The sequence below is a fragment of the Aythya ferina genome (genome assembly GCF_964211825.1).
Source record: "Aythya ferina genome assembly, chromosome: 39".
Classification (NCBI taxonomy): domain Eukaryota; kingdom Metazoa; phylum Chordata; class Aves; order Anseriformes; family Anatidae; genus Aythya; species Aythya ferina.
Genome location: NC_140336.1, coordinates 352,163 through 367,396, shown reverse-complemented (window position 1 = coordinate 367,396; position 15,234 = coordinate 352,163). Strand labels below are relative to the sequence as shown.

The following is a 15,234-nucleotide window of genomic DNA, read 5'->3' as shown; positions in this document are numbered from 1 at the left end:
CCCCTTTGCCTTGCTGGGGTTCCCTGGGGAGCCGAGCAGGGCAGATGGGAGCCCAGATGTTCTCAGTTCCCCTATGGGGGATCACGGGGGCAGAGAGGGGCATGACGGGAGCCCAGCCCCCCAGGGACACTTCAGGGAGGGGTACACCCACACCACCTGGGTCCCCAAAAACCTCTCCAGGACCCCTAAATGCCCCCCACTGCCCCCCCCCCCCCCACCGAGGCACCAGGAGGAGGCTGATAAGCTATCAGTAATTAACCATTAACTAAGCGACAGGTAGGACCTAGCATCCGTCCCTCCCCAGGCTGATAAGAACACAACTGATAAGGGGGGGGGGGGGGGGGGAGGCAGGGAGCAGGAGCACCAAGGGCACTCTGAGGGCACCTGGGCTTGGGGGGGACCCTGGTGTCTGGGAGCCCACCCTGCTGCCCCCCCCCCCCCAAGAGACCCGGGTGTCCCCCAGAGTCCCACACAAACCCCAGCTTCCTGCTGCCCCCCATCCCAATCCCAAAACCAAGGGGACCCCAACCCTAATTTCCAGGGGGACCCAGGCTCCCTGCTCCTCAGTGGGGCAGCCCCACAACCCTCTGCCCCCAGGGGATTCAGGGAGGAGCACCTCAGGGAGCACAGGGGGCACCCAGGCATCCTGGCCCCCTGCCCCCAGCGTCCCTCCAAGGGGACCCGGGCACCCAGTGCCCCCCCGCTGCAGGAGGGACCCAGGGCGAGGTCACCTTGAGGCGGTTCCCGGGGCTATAAAGGGAGGTCGGGAGCAGACTGGGAGCCACTGGGAGCTGCTGGGAGCCACCAAGAGCCGCCATGGGGAAGGAGGTGAGGGCTGGGGGGGGTGGGAGACGTGGGGGAGATGGAGATGGAGATGATGGAGATGGAGATGATGGAGGTGGAGATGATGGAGATGAGCCATGAGAAGGAAGAACGGATGGACAGAGGGATGGGTGGGTGGAGGGACAGACAGCAGGACACCTGGAGGGAGAGGAGGAGGCAGGAAATGAAGGGAGAGATGGCAGTGGGATGCTGGGGGGGGGTGGAGGGACCACCCCCAACCCCAGCTGACCCTCTGACCCCCAACTCCTCACCCCCAGGAGAGCTACGAGCTGGGGCCACGGGGCCCGGCCGCCCCCAAAGCACCAAAGGGCCGTGGCCGCCGCAAGCAGGAGCGGCTGGAGGACATGAAGAAGGAGATGGATGTGGTATGGGGCACTGGGAGAGAATGGGAACCAGTGGGGGACACTGGTAAGGGGCTGGGGAGGGTCAATGGAGGGCACTGGGAGGTCAGCTGGTGAGACTGGGAGGTCAACACAGGTTAATGGGTCACTGGAAGGGACTGGGGGGGGGGGGCATTGCAGAGGACTGGGTCAAGGGTCGAGAGGGGACTGGGCAGGTCCATAGGGCACTGGTAGGGTCACTGGGCAATACTGGGGGACACCGGAGGACGCGGAGTCCAGGGGTCAGCACTGAGGCTGGTGCCCCTAGGATGACCACAAGCTCGAACTGCCCGACCTGGAGGCCAAGTACAGCACCAGCATCACCAAGGTGAGCAGCCCCCGGCCTATGACCCGTGCCGACCCTAACAACCCCATCACGTTGACCCCAATCAGCCTCGTTGACCCTGCTGACCCCAAAGCCCTTCAGCCCCATTGATCAACCCCAAGACCCTCATGAGCCCTGTTGACCCCACCAACCCCACAACCCTTCAACCCCACAACCCCCACGCTCCCTGTTGACCTCACAGCCGTGCTGACCCCTCCAGGGCCTGGTGGGGGCGGTGGCGGCTGAGCGGCTGCTGCGGGACGGCCCCAACGAGCTGCGCCCCCCCCGGGGGACCCCAGAGTGCGTCAAGTTCGGGCGGCAGCTGGCCGGGGGGCTCCAGTGCCTGATGTGGGTGGCAGCGGCCATTTGCCTCATCGCCTACGGCGTGCAGGAGGGGCAGGGTGATCGCGGCAGCGCCGACAACGTACGCCTGGGGCGGAGAGCTGGGGGGGTGGCACCTGGTGGGGGGACACCTGGAAGCCAGGGGTCTTTGGGAGAGGGGAACGTGGGTGGCTCCGGGGAGTCCCCAGGTTCCTGGGACCTTCTGGATGCCTGGGTCCCTTTGTGGTGCTGGAGGGGGGGGGACTCCAGGGACCCTTTTTGGGGGGAGAATATGGGTTTCTGGGGCCCTCTGGAGGTGTAAGGACACCTGGGACCCTTTGGGGAGCTGGGACACATTGAGGGCAGAGGGACACCCGGGTCCATCTTGACCAGGGAGATGCCTGGATCCCCTTGGTGGGGATGCCCGGACACTGGGGTCCTCACCACCTCTATGGGATGGGTTTTGGGAGGGGGATCCCACTGTGGGAGCTGTCCTGTGGCCTGATCCTCTCTCCCTCACCCCCCCCCAGCTTTACCTCGCCATCGCCCTCATTGCCGTCGTCGTCGTCACCGGCTGCTTTGGCTACTACCAGGAGTTCAAGAGCACCAACATCATTGCCAGCTTCAAGAACCTCGTTCCCCAGGTGAGGGGGGTGTACCCACGACCTGGACCCCTGAGGCACACGATGGGACCCTGTCCCTCATCCCACAGGGTCCCTGTGTCACCCACAGCAAGCCACAGTGATCCGGGAAGGGGACAAGCTGCAGATCAACGCCAACGAGCTGGTGGTTGGGGACCTGGTGGAGATCAAAGGTGGGGACCGAGTGCCCGCAGACATCCGCATCATCTCGGCCCAGGGCTGCAAGGTGGGCGCGGGCACAGGGGCCAGACGGAGGGGAAATGGGCACCAGGAGGCCTGGGTTACCCTGGGCTGAGCCGTGTGTTCCCCCCCCCCTTCCCAGGTGGACAACTCGTCGCTGACGGGGGAGTCCGAGCCGCAGACGCGGTCACCCGAGTGCACCCACGACTCGCCCCTGGAGACCCGCAACATCGCCTTCTTCTCCACCATGTGCCTGGAAGGTGGGCCAGATGCCAGCCGGGCACCCCGTGTCCCAGCCGGTCCCCATCCTGACACCCAGGCTTCCCCTGCAGGGACGGCCACGGGGCTGGTGATCAACACGGGCGACCGGACCATCATCGGGCGCATCGCCAGCCTGGCCTCGGGCGTGGAGAACGAGAAGACGCCCATCGCCATCGAGATCGAGCACTTCGTCGACATCATCGCCGGCCTCGCCATCTTCTTCGGCGCCACCTTCTTCGTGGTGGCCATGGTCATCGGATACCCCTTCCTCCGTGCCATGGTCTTCTTCATGGCCATCGTCGTGGCCTATGTCCCCGAGGGGCTGCTGGCCACAGTCACAGTATGGCTTGGGGCGTTGTGGGAGGGGCTGTAGGGCAGCCTGGGCTGTGGGTGGGTCCCATGGGTGCTACAGGGGACTGGGACTCCCCATGGGTCCTCGGACATCCCATGAGACCCGGGAAGTCCCCGTGGGTCCACCACAAAATGTGGGTGCCATACGGGCCCAAGGGGTCCCCCATGGGTCTGTGGGTATCCAGTGCCCTCCAGGAGGTCCCTGTGGCTCCAAGGCCACCGCAGGAGCTCCAGAAGGTGCCAAGGATCACACGGGGGCTCGAGGACCTCCGGGGTTCCCCAGAGCCCTGACAGGGTGCCCCTGCCCCAGGTGTGCCTCTCACTGACGGCCAAGCGGCTGGCACGGAAGAACTGCGTGGTGAAGAACCTGGAGGCGGTGGAGACGCTGGGCTCCACCTCCGTGATCTGCTCCGACAAGACCGGGACCCTCACCCAGAACCGCATGACAGTGGCGCACCTCTGGTTCGACAACCAGATCCACACGGCCGACACCACCGAGGACCAGTCGGGTGAGCCGGGCGCCCCCACCTCCCCCTCCGTCCGGGCTGGGGACCCCCCCCACGGTGACCCACGTCCCCTCCACCAGGTCAGAGCTTCGACCAGTCGTCGGAGACGTGGACGCTGCTGAGCCGCGTCGTCACCCTCTGCAACAGGGCCCAGTTCAAGGCTGGCCAGGAGAACGTCCCCGTGGCTAAGGTGGGGCCACGGAGGGGCCGTGGTGGGCTCGGTGGGCCCCATGGGCTCGGTGGACCCCCACAGAGGACCCCACCAAGCCCCGTGCTCCCGCAGCGCGAGGTCATCGGCGACGCCTCGGAGACAGCGCTGCTGAAATTCGCTGAGGTGACGGTGGGGACGGTGTCGGAGGCGCGGGGACGCTTCCCCAAGGTGGCCGAGCTGCCCTTCAACTCCACCAACAAGTTCCAGGTGGGGACCCCACCCCGGGGCACCGAGGATAAGGGGGGATGGGGAGGAGAGGACGACTCCCCCGGGGCGCCGGTTGGGTGGAGGTGACCGGGAGGGGACCCCCTTGCAGCTCTCGGTGCACGCGGCGGGGGACCGCCAGCTGCTGGTGCTGAAGGGGGCCCCCGAGCGGGTGCTGGAGCGCTGCAGCACCGTCATGATCAAGGGGCAGGAGCTGCCGCTGGACGCCCAGTGGCGGGAGGCCTTCGAGGGGGCCTACGCCGACCTGGGGGGCCGCGGGGAGCGCGTCCTGGGTGAGTGGCGCCGGGGGGGGGGACGTGGGGGAGACTGGGGAGGGGTGCGGTGGGGTGTGGGGATAGCAGGGACGTGGTGGGGCGTGGGGGGAGTTGGGGACATGGGGACGATAGCGGGGTATTGGAGGGAGGGGGGGATGGAGGGGGATGTGGGGGGGAGTGGGGATGTGGGGAGGAATGGGGGGACATGGGGGAATGGGGGATGTAAGAGGACTGGGAGGGGAATTAGGGACATGGGGGGAGACGGGGGGACACGTGGACATAGTGGGACATGGAGGGAATGGGGGACATAATGGGACTGGGGGGGGAACAGGGACATGGGGGATATGGGGACATAACAGGGCTGGGAGGGGGACACAGGGACACGGGGAGGGAAACGGGTCGTGCTCCAGCACCCCCCTGTCTCTGCCGTGTCCCCAGGGTTCTGCGCGCGCTGGCTGCCCGCAGGGACAGTGGCAGCGGGGACGGACCCCGAGGCGCTGCCCGAGGTGGCCGTGGGCCTCTGCTTCGCCGGGCTGGTGGCCATGATCGACCCCCCACGGGCCACCGTGCCCCGCGCTGTGCTCAAGTGCCGCACGGCGGGCATCAGGGTGGGACATGGGGACAGGGGGGTGGAGGGGATGGGGAGGGAAATGAGGACGGGGGAGGACACGGAGGGGACACGGGGGGGATGGGGGGGACACGGAGGGACGGGGGGGACACGGAGGGGACATGACACGGAATGGACACGGGGATGGGGATGAGTGAGGAGATAAAGGGGAGGGGGGGAGATGGGGACAGGGGTGTGAGGGCACAGCAGGACCACGCCAGCGTCCCCCTTGTCTGTCCCCGCCCCCCCCCCAGGTGATCATGGTGACCGGTGACCACCCCATCACGGCCAAGGCCATCGCTGCCGCCGTCGGCATCATCTCAGAGGGCAGCGAGACCCCCGAGGACGTGGCGGCGCGGCTGCGGGTGCCCCTGGAGCAGGTGGACCCCAGGTGGGACCCGACATCCCCAGGGGCATGGGGGGTGACGGGGGGAACCCCCAGACCGGGGAAACCCAGTGTCCGGTGTCCGCAGGCAGGCGCGGGCACGGGTGGTGACGGGGGCCGAGCTGGCTGGCATGGAGCCGGGCGTCCTGGAGGGGATCCTGCGCGCCCACCCGGAGATGGTTTTTGCCCGGACGTCCCCGCAGCAGAAACTTGTCATCGTGGAGAGCTGCCAGCGGCTGGTGGGGACACTGGGGGGGCACTGGGGACATGGGGGGGCACTGGGGACATGGGGGGGGCGTTGGGGAAGAGGGCGACACTGGGTACACAGGGACAAGGCAAAGGGTTTGGGGGAGCTGGGGACGTTGCGTGGGTGCAGGGGCACTGGGAGGATATCGGGGGCACCCCAGCGCTCCCCCCCCCTAAATTTCGTGTCCCCAGGGCGCCATCGTGGCGGTGACAGGGGACGGGGTGAACGACTCCCCGGCGCTGAAGCGCGCCGACATCGGGGTGGCCATGGGCATCGCCGGCTCCGACGCCGCCAAGAACGCGGCCGACATGATCCTGCTGGACGACAACTTCGCCTCCATCGTCACCGGCGTGGAGCAAGGTGGGACGCGGGACACACAAAAATGGGGGGGGCGGGAGAGAGACGGACTGACCTCCGGCTGACCCCGCCGCCCTCCCCCCCCCCGCGAAGGCCGCCTGATTTTTGACAACCTGAAGAAGTCCATCGCCTACACGCTGACCAAGAACATCCCCGAGCTGACGCCCTACCTCATCTACATCACGGCCAGCGTGCCGCTGCCGCTGGGCTGCATCACCATCCTCTTCATCGAGCTCTGCACCGACATCGTGAGTCCCCGGCGTCCCCCCCACGCCGTCTCATCCCCACCAGCCCACCCACGTCCCCAGTTTTCCCCCCCCAATGCAGTTCCCCTCGGTGTCCCTGGCCTATGAGCGCGCCGAGAGCGACATCATGCACCTGAAGCCGCGCAACCCCCGGCGCGACCGCCTGGTGAACGAGCCCCTGGCCGCCTACTCCTACTTCCAGATCGGTGAGGGGGCGGCGGGGCCCGGACCCCCATCCCCCGGAGGTAGAGGGGGGCGGGTTTTGGGGGTGTGGGGGGCCCACAGACAGCGTGCCCGCCGCCGTCCCCGCAGGCGCCATCCAGTCGTTCGCCGGCTTCACCGACTACTTCGTGGCCATGGCGCAGGAGGGGTGGTGGCCGCTGCTCTGCCTGGGGCTGCGCCCGCGCTGGGAGGACACCCACGAGCAGGAGCTGCAGGACAGCTACGGGCAGCAGTGGGTGCGTGCGGCCCTATTTGGCCCTATTTGGCCCTAGGTGGTCGCTGTTCAGCCCCATACACCTCCATATGGCCCCCGTGTGGCCTCGTATGGTCTCTATACAGCCCCACACGGCCTCGTAGGTCCCCTATACAGCCCCCATAAGACCCCATATGGACCCCATACAGCCCTATATGGATCCCATACGGCCTTTTGTGGCCCCCCCATGTCCCCATATGGCCCCCATACAGCCGCTATACACCCCATACAGCCCCATACAGCCCCTCATGGTCCTACACGGCCCCATACTGCCCCCACATGGCCCTATACAGCCCCATAGAGCCCTATATGGATCCCATACAGCCCCATAGAGCCCCCACACGGCCCTATACAGCCCCAAACAGCCCTATACGGTCCCCGCACGGCCCCCCCCCGACCCCGCAGTCTCCCCGCAGACCTTCGAGCAGCGCCGCTACCAGCAGTACACGTGCTACACCGTCTTCTTCATCAGCATCGAGATGTGCCAGATCGCCGACGTCCTCATCCGCAAGACCCGGCGCCTCTCCCTGCTGCAGCAGGGCCTCTTCCGGTGCCTACGGGGGGGCTACGGGGACCCCCCCGGCACCCATGGGTGCTATAGGGGCCCCCGTCTCACACCCACCCCCCGTGTCCCGGCAGGAACCACATCCTGGTGATCGCCATCGTCTTCCAGGTGTCCATCGGCTGCTTCCTCTGCTACTGCCCCGGGATGCCCAACATCTTCAACTTCATGCCCATCCGGTGGGCCCCCCCGTCCCCCCTCCGTCCCAAAATAATACCAAACAGGCCCCCCCCTGAGCGCCCCCTCCCCGCAGGTTCCAGTGGTGGTTTGTGCCCATGCCCTTCGGCCTCCTCATCCTCATCTACGACGAGATCCGCAAGCTGGGAGTGCGGCGGCACCCAGGGAGTCAGTCCCCCCCCCACCCCCAGGGGTCCTATGGCCCCCCCCCAGGGGTCCTGGACCCCCCCCCTTGGGGTCCCAGGACCCCCCCCCTCACCCCCATTTTCCCCCCCAGGCTGGTGGGACCGCGAGCTCTACTACTGAGGCTGCCGCCCTGCAAGGGGAATGGGGGGGGGGGTCTCCGCCCCCACCTCCACCCCCCCCAGGACACTCAGAACCCCTCCCACAACACCAGGACGCCCCCCAGGACTCCAGGACCCCCCCCCAGGACATCAGGACCCCCCCCCAAAAAAATGTACCCCCCCCCCAATTGTGACAATAAAGGAGTCGGGGACACCACGGGCTTTATTCAGGGGGGGGGCAGGAGGGGCACCAGCAGCCGCAGCGCCCCCAGCCCCAGCGCCGCCGCCCCCAGCGCCCGCACCCCCAGCGCCCCCCAGGGCCCCAGCGCCAGTGCCTGCCCCGCCCACCTGTGGGAAAAAAGGGGGCGGGGCTTCAGTGGGGGGCGAGGCCCCGCCCATCCCCACTGAGGCCCCTCCCAGAGTCAACTTGGAAGCCACACCCCCTCCCTCAAGCCCTGCCCCCTTCCCCGAGCCCCGCCCCAGGGACCCTCCCTCTGGAGACAAGCCCCGCCCACTTCCAAGGGACTGCCCATCCCCAGCATAAGCCCCACCCGCACCCACATAAGCCCCGCCCACCCCGAGAAGCCCCGCCCACCCCTTCAGCCCCTCCCCCTGTCTCTCCCCCAGGTCCTGCCCCCCCATTGTAGCCCCTCCCCCTTGTGGCACCGCCCCCTTGTAGCCCCATCCCCTTGTAGCCCCACCCCCTTGTAGCCCCGCCCATCCCGAGGAAGCCCCACCCCGTTTCTCCCCCATGCCCCGCCCCCTTATAGCCCCTCCCCCTTATAGCCCCTCCCCCTTTGTAGCCCCGCCCACCCGGTGAGGAAGCCCTCGTAGGCAGCAGCCACCAGGAGCCCCCCCAGGGGCAGGCGCAGGCGGGGGGGGAGGTCGTGGCGCCCCGAGGCCCAGAGCAGCGCCGCCGCTGCCACGTGGCGCACCTGGGGGGGGGCAACGTCACCGGGGGGGCAATAACACCCCCGGGGGCAATAACCCACCCCCAAAGAGCAATATCCACCCCCCTTAAGGAAAACAGACCCCCCCCAAGGACAACAGCCCCCCCATAAAGGCAATAACCCCCCCAAGGGAACACGTCCCCCCCACACACTTTGCCCTCCCCATTTGCCCCTCCCTGGGGCAGATCCCCCGCAATAAAAGGGGATTCCTGCCCCCCCCAAAAAATAACCACCCCTCCCCCCTTTACCAGGCTGATGTTGGAGTCCAGCCCCATCTGCACGTGGCGCCAGTCGAACTCGATGCCGCGCGCCCCCACCCACAGCGGGACGCAGCTGGGGGGGGCAAAAACCTCAAAAACGGGCCCAACCCCCCCCCCCAGTCCCCTATAGCCCCCCCCAGCCCCCTATAGCCCCCCCCAGCCCCCTATAGAACCCCCCACTTCTCCTGAATCCATCACAGGTCCCCCTATAGGGGTCCCCAGGTCCCTACAGGTGACCCCCACCCCCTCCAAAAGGCCCTACATTGTCCTACGGGCACCTATAGGTTTTTACACCCACCCTATAGGCACCAAAATCCCCTATAGACCCCCCCCCCAGCCCTCCAACCCTCCCTATAGCCCCCTCACCCCCCTCCTGTAAGACCCCCACACCCCCCTCCAACCCCACCTAGCCCCCCATAGGGTCCCACGCACCCCTCCCCAAGCCCTATAGATGTCCATACGTCCCCGTAGCCCCCCCCAGACCCCCCCCCACGTACCGGGAGGTGAGCAGCTCGGCCGTGGCCCAGCCCATGGCGGCCACCAGGATGCGGTGCTCCCCCTTCCCCGCGCCCCTGCCCAGCGCCAGCTGCAGCCCCCCCAGGTCGGCCACATCCACCGTGGCCTTCAGGAACTCCTGGAGGGGGGGGGGGACACCTGAAATATAGCGTATGGGGGGGGGCACAGTGCCCCTATAGCCCCCCTCCCCCCCCAGACTTACCCCCACCAGGTCATAGCCGCCCGAGGGACCCTCCCAGGTGGGGAAGAAAGTGGCCAGGAACAGCATCTGGGGGGGGAAGGGGGAAAAGGGGGGTTGGGGGGGTCCCAAAATTCGGGGGGGGGTCCCCCAAGTCCCCAGGGACCCCCCCAGGGACCCCCACCCAAGGGTGCCGGGCTCACCTTCCCCAGCTGCACCAGCAGGTAGGTGGCCCCCGCCTGCACGCAGCGCCAGAAGGCGCTGTACTCCGAGCTGCAGGACCAGTAAATCCCAGTAAATCCCAGTACATCCCAGTGCTCCCCGGTAACAGCCCCCCACCAGCCCTCTCAGGAGCCCCCCCAGGATGCCCAGTTCCCCCCAACGCCCTCACTTTCTCCCTCCAGTGCATCCCAGTTCAGCCGTCTGCCCCTCCCTGTGTAGCCCAGCGTCCCCAGTTTGCCCCAGTCTGCTCCCAGTATGCCCCAGTCCTACAACACCCCTACTCACACTTCCCAGTTCCCCCTCCTAGGGCACCCCAACCTTCCCCAGTGCCCCCCAGTCCCCTCTAATTCCCCCCTCCAATCCCTCCCAGTACAACCCAGTGCCCCCCAGTCCATCCCCACTCCCTCTCAGCCGCCTCCCAGTATGCCCCAGTCCCTCCTGGTCCCCCTCCTGTGCTCCTGCCCCCCTCCCAGTACAACCCAGTCCCTCCCAGGCCTTCCCCAGTCCATTCCACCCCCCTCAGTAAGGCCCAGAGCCCCCCAGTCTCTCCCCAGTCCCTCCCAGTGCCCCGCAGTCCCTTCCCACTCCCTCCCAGTGCCTCCCAGCGCCCCCTAAACCTTCCCCAGTCCCTCCCACTCCCTCCCAGTGCCCCCCAGTCCCTTCCCACTCCCTCCCAGTCCCTCCCAGTGCCCCCCAAGCCTTCCCCAGTCCCTCCCACTCCCTCCCAGCGCCCCCCAGTCCCCTCCCAGTCAGGCCCAGTCCCTCCCAGCGCCTCCCAGTCCCCCACGCACAGCCCGCTGCACTTGTAGGTGATGAAGTAGGGGCAGTAGGCCAGGGCGAAGCAGTTCCCGAAGTGGAACAGGGTCATGGCGCCGGGCACGCGCCGGGCACCGCCACCGGCCGCGGGGACGCGCACGGGGACGCGCCTCCCCCTCCCCCTCCCCCTCCCCTGCCCGCGCGGTGCACGGCGGGAAGGCCCCGCCCCCCTTCACGGGACTACAACTCCCAGCGCGCCCCGCGCCGCCGCCACGCCCCCGGTGACGTCACGCCCCCCCACGCAGCGAGGCCATGCCCCCCACCCGATAAGGTCACGCCCTTCCGCAGTGAGGCCACGCCCCCCCGCAAGTCGGTATCCCGCAGCAACGCGGCGCCACGCCTCTCCTGTGAAGCCACGCCCTCTCCCTGCAATGCCACGCCCCCTCCCGCGAGGCCACGCCCCCCAGGCAACACCAGCACCAGGCAGGACACGGTCTCGGGTGGGAGCTTTATTGGGGGGGGCTGGGGACGGGATGGGGACACGGGGACACCAGGGGGGTGCCCCAGTGACAGCGGGGACTCAACTGGGGGCATACTGGTGACACGAGTGGGGCCATACTGGTGACACTGGGGACACGAGTGGGGGGTCACGGTGACACTGGGGACACAACTGGGGCCATACTGGTGACACTGGGGACACGAGTGGGGGGTCCCAGTGACACTGGGGACACAACTGGGGGCATACTGGTGACACTGGGGACACGACCAGGGGGTCATGGTGACACCATCGGGGTGCCACGGTGACCCCACCAGGGGGACGCAGCGACACTGGGGCCACTGTGACACGAGTGGGGGGGGGCAGGGACATGGGGACACGAGGGGGGTGTCCCAGGGACTGGGGGGGGTCCTGGTGACGGCGGGGACACGGTGACAGGGACACGGCGACGCTCAGATCTCCCGGGAGTAGATGTGGCTCAGCAGGTCGGCCACGCGGTTGCTGTACCCGTACTCGTTGTCATACCTGTGGGGGGGGGACACAAGGGACAACGTCACACACCTTGGGGTGGGGGGGACACAAACCTGGTGCCACCCCTCGGGGACACTCGGGGACGCACCACGCCACCAGCTTGACGAAGTTGTCGCTCAGGGCGATGCCGGCGGCGGCGTCGAAGATGGACGAGTGGCTGTCCCCCACGAAGTCCGACGACACCACCTGGGGACGGCGGCGTCACCCTCAGGGGGGGTCCCCAACGTCCCCAAATTTCCGCCCCCTTTGTCCCCAAACGCTGTCCCCAACCTGGTCCTCGGTGTAGCCCAGGATCCCGGCCAGCGGCCCGGCGGCCGCGCGCTTGACGGCGTCCTTGATGTCCCCGTAGGAGGCGGGGGTGGCCAGGCGGCACGTCAGGTCCACCACCGAGACGTCGGCCACCGGCACGCGGAACGCCATCCCCGTCAGCCGCCTGGGGACACGGCGGGGACAACAGGGACACGGTGGGGTGGCACCCGGAGCAGCACCCCGGGGAGCTCCGGGGAACAGGGGCTGCACCCTTGGGACACCTTGGGGACACGGTGGCACCTCCGCGACACCCCAAGGACCCTGTGACACCTTGGGGACACCCCGGGGATGTTGTGACACCTTGGGGACACCCCAGCGACCCTGTGACACTTTGGGGACACCCCGGTGACACCCCAAAGCCCCCCAAGTTGAGCACCCCGTGGCTGTCAGCCCCCCGGCAGCACCACGGCAGTGGCGGGGAGATGGCCAGAGGTGCCAAGGAGGGGACAGAGAGGGGACAGGGGGGTGACAGGAGGGGACAAGGGGGGACACGCACCCGTTGAGCTCGGGGATGACCTTGCCCACGGCCTTGGCGGCGCCGGTGGCGGCGGGGATGATGTTCTGGTGGGCGCCGCGGCCGTCGCGCCACGCTTTGCCCGAGGGCCCGTCCACCGTCTTCTGGGTGGCCGTGTAGGCGTGCACCGTGGTCTGGGGACACGGGGACACGTTGGGGGACCCGTCCCCACCCGGGGGGACCCGTCCCCACCCCCGGGACCCGCTCACCATCAGCCCCTCGACGATGCCGAAGTTGTCGTGGATGACCTTGGCCAACGGCGCCAGGCAGTTGGTGGTGCAGGAGGCGTTGCTGGGGGGGGGGGGGGAACGACACGTCACCACGGGGACGCCGTTGTCCCCAAGGTGTCCCCAAATTGTGTGTCCCCCCCTCACCTGACCACCGGCATGGTGGCGGGGTCGTAGGCGTCCTCGTTGACCCCCATGACGAACATGGGGGCGTCGGGGGAGGGGGCGCTGATCACCACGCGCCGCGCGCCGCCCTGCAGGTGGGCCTGGGGGGGGGACAGGGGGGGACAGGGGGATCACCGACGTGTCCCCAAGGGCCACCACCTTGTCCCCGAGGGCCACCAAACCCCGTCCTTGATGGCCACCAAACCCCATCCCCGAGGGCCACCAGCTCCTGTCCCCAAAAGGTGCCCCCCCCACCAAACCTTGTCCCCAGAGGTTGTCCCCCCCCCCACAGTGTCCCCGTGTCCCCCCCCGGGTGACACTCGCCGAGGCCTTGTCCACGGTGAGGAAGACCCCGGTGGACTCCACCACGTAGAGGGCGCCGGCGTCACCCCAGGGGATCTCGCTGGGCTTCATGCTGGGGACAGAGGGGACAAGGATGGTGACACTGGGGGGGGGACACACCCAGGGACCCCCCCTCCCTCCCCCAAAATCCCTGGGGCATCTCTGACCCCCCACACACATCCCCCTGCCCCACCCAAGGGTGCTGGTCTCGGTGTCACCCCCTCCCCAGGGGGACACTGCCCCCACCACCCCCTTGTGTCCCCCCCCCAGTGTCCCCAAATCCCCCCCCCATGTCCCCAAACCGTCCCCACCACTGGAAGACGCTGATCTCGGCCCCGTCCACCACCAGCTTCCCGTCCTCCGCCTTCACCTCGCCCCCGAAGCGCCCATGGGTGGAATCGTACTTGAACATGTACACCTGGGGGGGGTCAGCGTTAATTAGAGGGGGTGTGTTAATTAGGGGGGGGTCCCCACAGCCCCCCCAGGCCCCCCCTCACCATGTAGTTGAGGTCGATGAAGGGGTCGTTGATGGCCACCACGCGCAGCCCCTTCTCCAGGCAGGCACGCAGCACCAGGCGGCCGATGCGGCCGAAGCTGCGGTTAATTAACACGGGGGGGGTTAATTAATTAATGGGGGGGCAACTGGGTAATTAAGGAAAGGATTTAAATGAGGAGAAAAGAAAAAAGTTTGTTAGGAGGAGGGACAGGCAGAGGGAAGTGGAATTAATGGAGAGTAAAGGTGGGTAGGGAGTAGTGTGGGGGGTAATTAGTAGTGTGGGGGGGGTTAATTAGCAGCTGGAGGGGTTAATTAGCAGCTGGGGGTCTTACCCATTGATGCCGATGGTGAGCTCTGCCATGGTGACTGCGTGCGTACCCCTGGGGGGGGGACAAGGGGGGGGTGACACCGCGGTGCCCCCCCCCCCGGTGCCTCCCCCGGCTCTAAGCCCCTGATCGGCTTTGAGCGGTGGCAGATGGCACCGGGGGGGGCGGGGGGGGGGACACACACTCGGTGTCACCGCTGTGCCATTGGGGGGGGGTGTTGGGGGGGGTGGATGCGGTGCTGACGTCACGGGGGGGGCGGGGGGGGGGCACGAGGCTGCTCCGCACGTCCGCCACTGCCGGGGATGGGGGGGGGGGACAGGGGACAGGGGGGGGACGCAGCGACCTTGCCCCCCCCCCTTCCACTTTCTCTTGGTCCTCAAAGTCCCCCCCCCAGCCCAAGCTCCCCCCGAGGACCCCCCCCAAATGTTTCCATCTCCCCCTCCCCTTTTGCCCCCCCCCCGGTGTCACTCGGTCCCCAAAGTGCCCCCCCCACCCCCAGCATCCCCTGAAGACCCCCCCCCAAATGTCCCCATCCCCCCCCCCAAATTTCCACATCCCTCACTGGACCCCCCCCACCACCAAAATCCCCTCCCCAACTCCTCCCCCAGCCCCTGCCCCCCCCAGAGCCTCCCCCCACCCCTCGTCCCCCCATCCCAAAGCCCCCCCCCCCGAAACCCCCCTAACTTCCCCAGAACCCCCCCAGGCTCCTCAAGAAGCCCCCCCCCGACCCCAATTACCCCCTCACGGCCCCCCCCCCGGCCCCAATTTTTTCCCCCTCTGGCCCCAATTTTGCCCCCCCCAGCCCCAAATTCGCCCCCCCCAGCCCCGCCCCCCCCCCACCTGCACCGCCCCCTTCCCGCGCCGCCGGGCGTCGAATGCGGCGCCGCCGCCGCGCCTCCCCCTTTTATACCCTCTGGCCACGCCCCCTGCCGGGCCCGGCCACGCCCCCTCTCCCTGGACGGCTCCTGCGCCTGCGCGGGGTTTGGGGGGAAGAGGGGCGGGGCGGCTTCACGCGCCGCGGCACGCGCTCGGCGCTCCCCCCCTCCCCTCCTGGCCCCCTGCCCTTGCGCATGCGCAGAGCGGGACCCGCGGCGCCCCGCAGCACGGGG

General features: G+C 68.2%; 3 protein-coding genes across 3 annotated transcripts; 1 reads left to right on the top strand and 2 right to left on the bottom strand.

Moving 5' to 3' along the window:
* The first annotated feature begins 453 nt into the window (after positions 1–453).
* Positions 454–7,988, top strand: ATP4A (ATPase H+/K+ transporting subunit alpha). Its single transcript, XM_084502389.1, has 23 exons — positions 454–828; positions 1,101–1,208; positions 1,492–1,551; positions 1,769–1,972; positions 2,400–2,513; positions 2,602–2,736; positions 2,833–2,950; positions 3,023–3,291; positions 3,613–3,811; positions 3,889–3,998; positions 4,092–4,226; positions 4,336–4,516; positions 4,937–5,106; positions 5,360–5,496; positions 5,579–5,729; positions 5,929–6,097; positions 6,188–6,342; positions 6,422–6,545; positions 6,652–6,797; positions 7,231–7,364; positions 7,454–7,555; positions 7,630–7,721; positions 7,831–7,988. The coding sequence occupies exons 1-23, from the start codon at positions 817–819 to the stop codon at positions 7,857–7,859; spliced, it is 3,054 nt and encodes a 1,017-aa protein (XP_084358515.1). The 5' UTR covers positions 454–816; the 3' UTR covers positions 7,860–7,988.
* Positions 7,989–8,042: 54 nt separating this feature from the next.
* On the bottom strand, positions 8,043–10,915 carry TMEM147 (transmembrane protein 147). Its single transcript, XM_084502396.1, has 7 exons — positions 10,755–10,915; positions 9,945–10,014; positions 9,766–9,831; positions 9,545–9,681; positions 9,036–9,120; positions 8,651–8,772; positions 8,043–8,185 (listed from the first exon to the last, which is right to left on the bottom strand). The coding sequence occupies exons 1-7, from the start codon at positions 10,829–10,831 to the stop codon at positions 8,065–8,067; spliced, it is 678 nt and encodes a 225-aa protein (XP_084358522.1). The 5' UTR covers positions 10,832–10,915; the 3' UTR covers positions 8,043–8,064.
* Positions 10,916–11,209: 294 nt separating this feature from the next.
* On the bottom strand, positions 11,210–15,035 carry LOC311426200 (glyceraldehyde-3-phosphate dehydrogenase 2). Its single transcript, XM_084502397.1, has 11 exons — positions 14,966–15,035; positions 14,132–14,179; positions 13,801–13,897; positions 13,615–13,721; positions 13,286–13,376; positions 12,944–13,062; positions 12,779–12,860; positions 12,552–12,703; positions 12,017–12,179; positions 11,835–11,932; positions 11,210–11,740 (listed from the first exon to the last, which is right to left on the bottom strand). Exons 2-11 carry the CDS (start codon positions 14,158–14,160, stop codon positions 11,668–11,670), a joined length of 1,011 nt encoding a protein of 336 aa, XP_084358523.1. The 5' UTR covers positions 14,161–14,179; positions 14,966–15,035; the 3' UTR covers positions 11,210–11,667.
* Positions 15,036–15,234: the final 199 nt, after the last annotated feature.

Bases quoted from the DNA above. Each gene is read 5' to 3' on its own strand.
- ATP4A (XM_084502389.1), top strand. The intron at 2,951-3,022 runs GTGGGCCAGATG...CTTCCCCTGCAG, and splicing joins CTCCACCATGTGCCTGGAAG to GGACGGCCACGGGGCTGGTG. The intron at 3,812-3,888 runs GTGAGCCGGGCG...CCCCTCCACCAG, and splicing joins CACCACCGAGGACCAGTCGG to GTCAGAGCTTCGACCAGTCG.
- TMEM147 (XM_084502396.1), bottom strand. From the start codon at position 10,831: ATGACCCTGTTCCACTTCGGGAACTGCTTCGCCCTGGCCTACTGCCCC. The intron at 9,682-9,765 runs GTAAGTCTGGGG...CCCCCCCTCCAG, and splicing joins GCGGCTATGACCTGGTGGGG to GAGTTCCTGAAGGCCACGGT. The intron at 8,186-8,650 runs GTGGGCGGGGCT...TTTTTCCCACAG, and splicing joins TACGAGGGCTTCCTCACCGG to GTGGGCGGGGCAGGCACTGG.
- LOC311426200 (XM_084502397.1), bottom strand. From the start codon at position 14,160: ATGGCAGAGCTCACCATCGGCATCAATGG. The intron at 12,704-12,778 runs GTGAGCGGGTCC...CCGTGTCCCCAG, and splicing joins GCATCGTCGAGGGGCTGATG to ACCACGGTGCACGCCTACAC. The intron at 11,933-12,016 runs GTTGGGGACAGC...CGCCGTCCCCAG, and splicing joins TGGGCTACACCGAGGACCAG to GTGGTGTCGTCGGACTTCGT.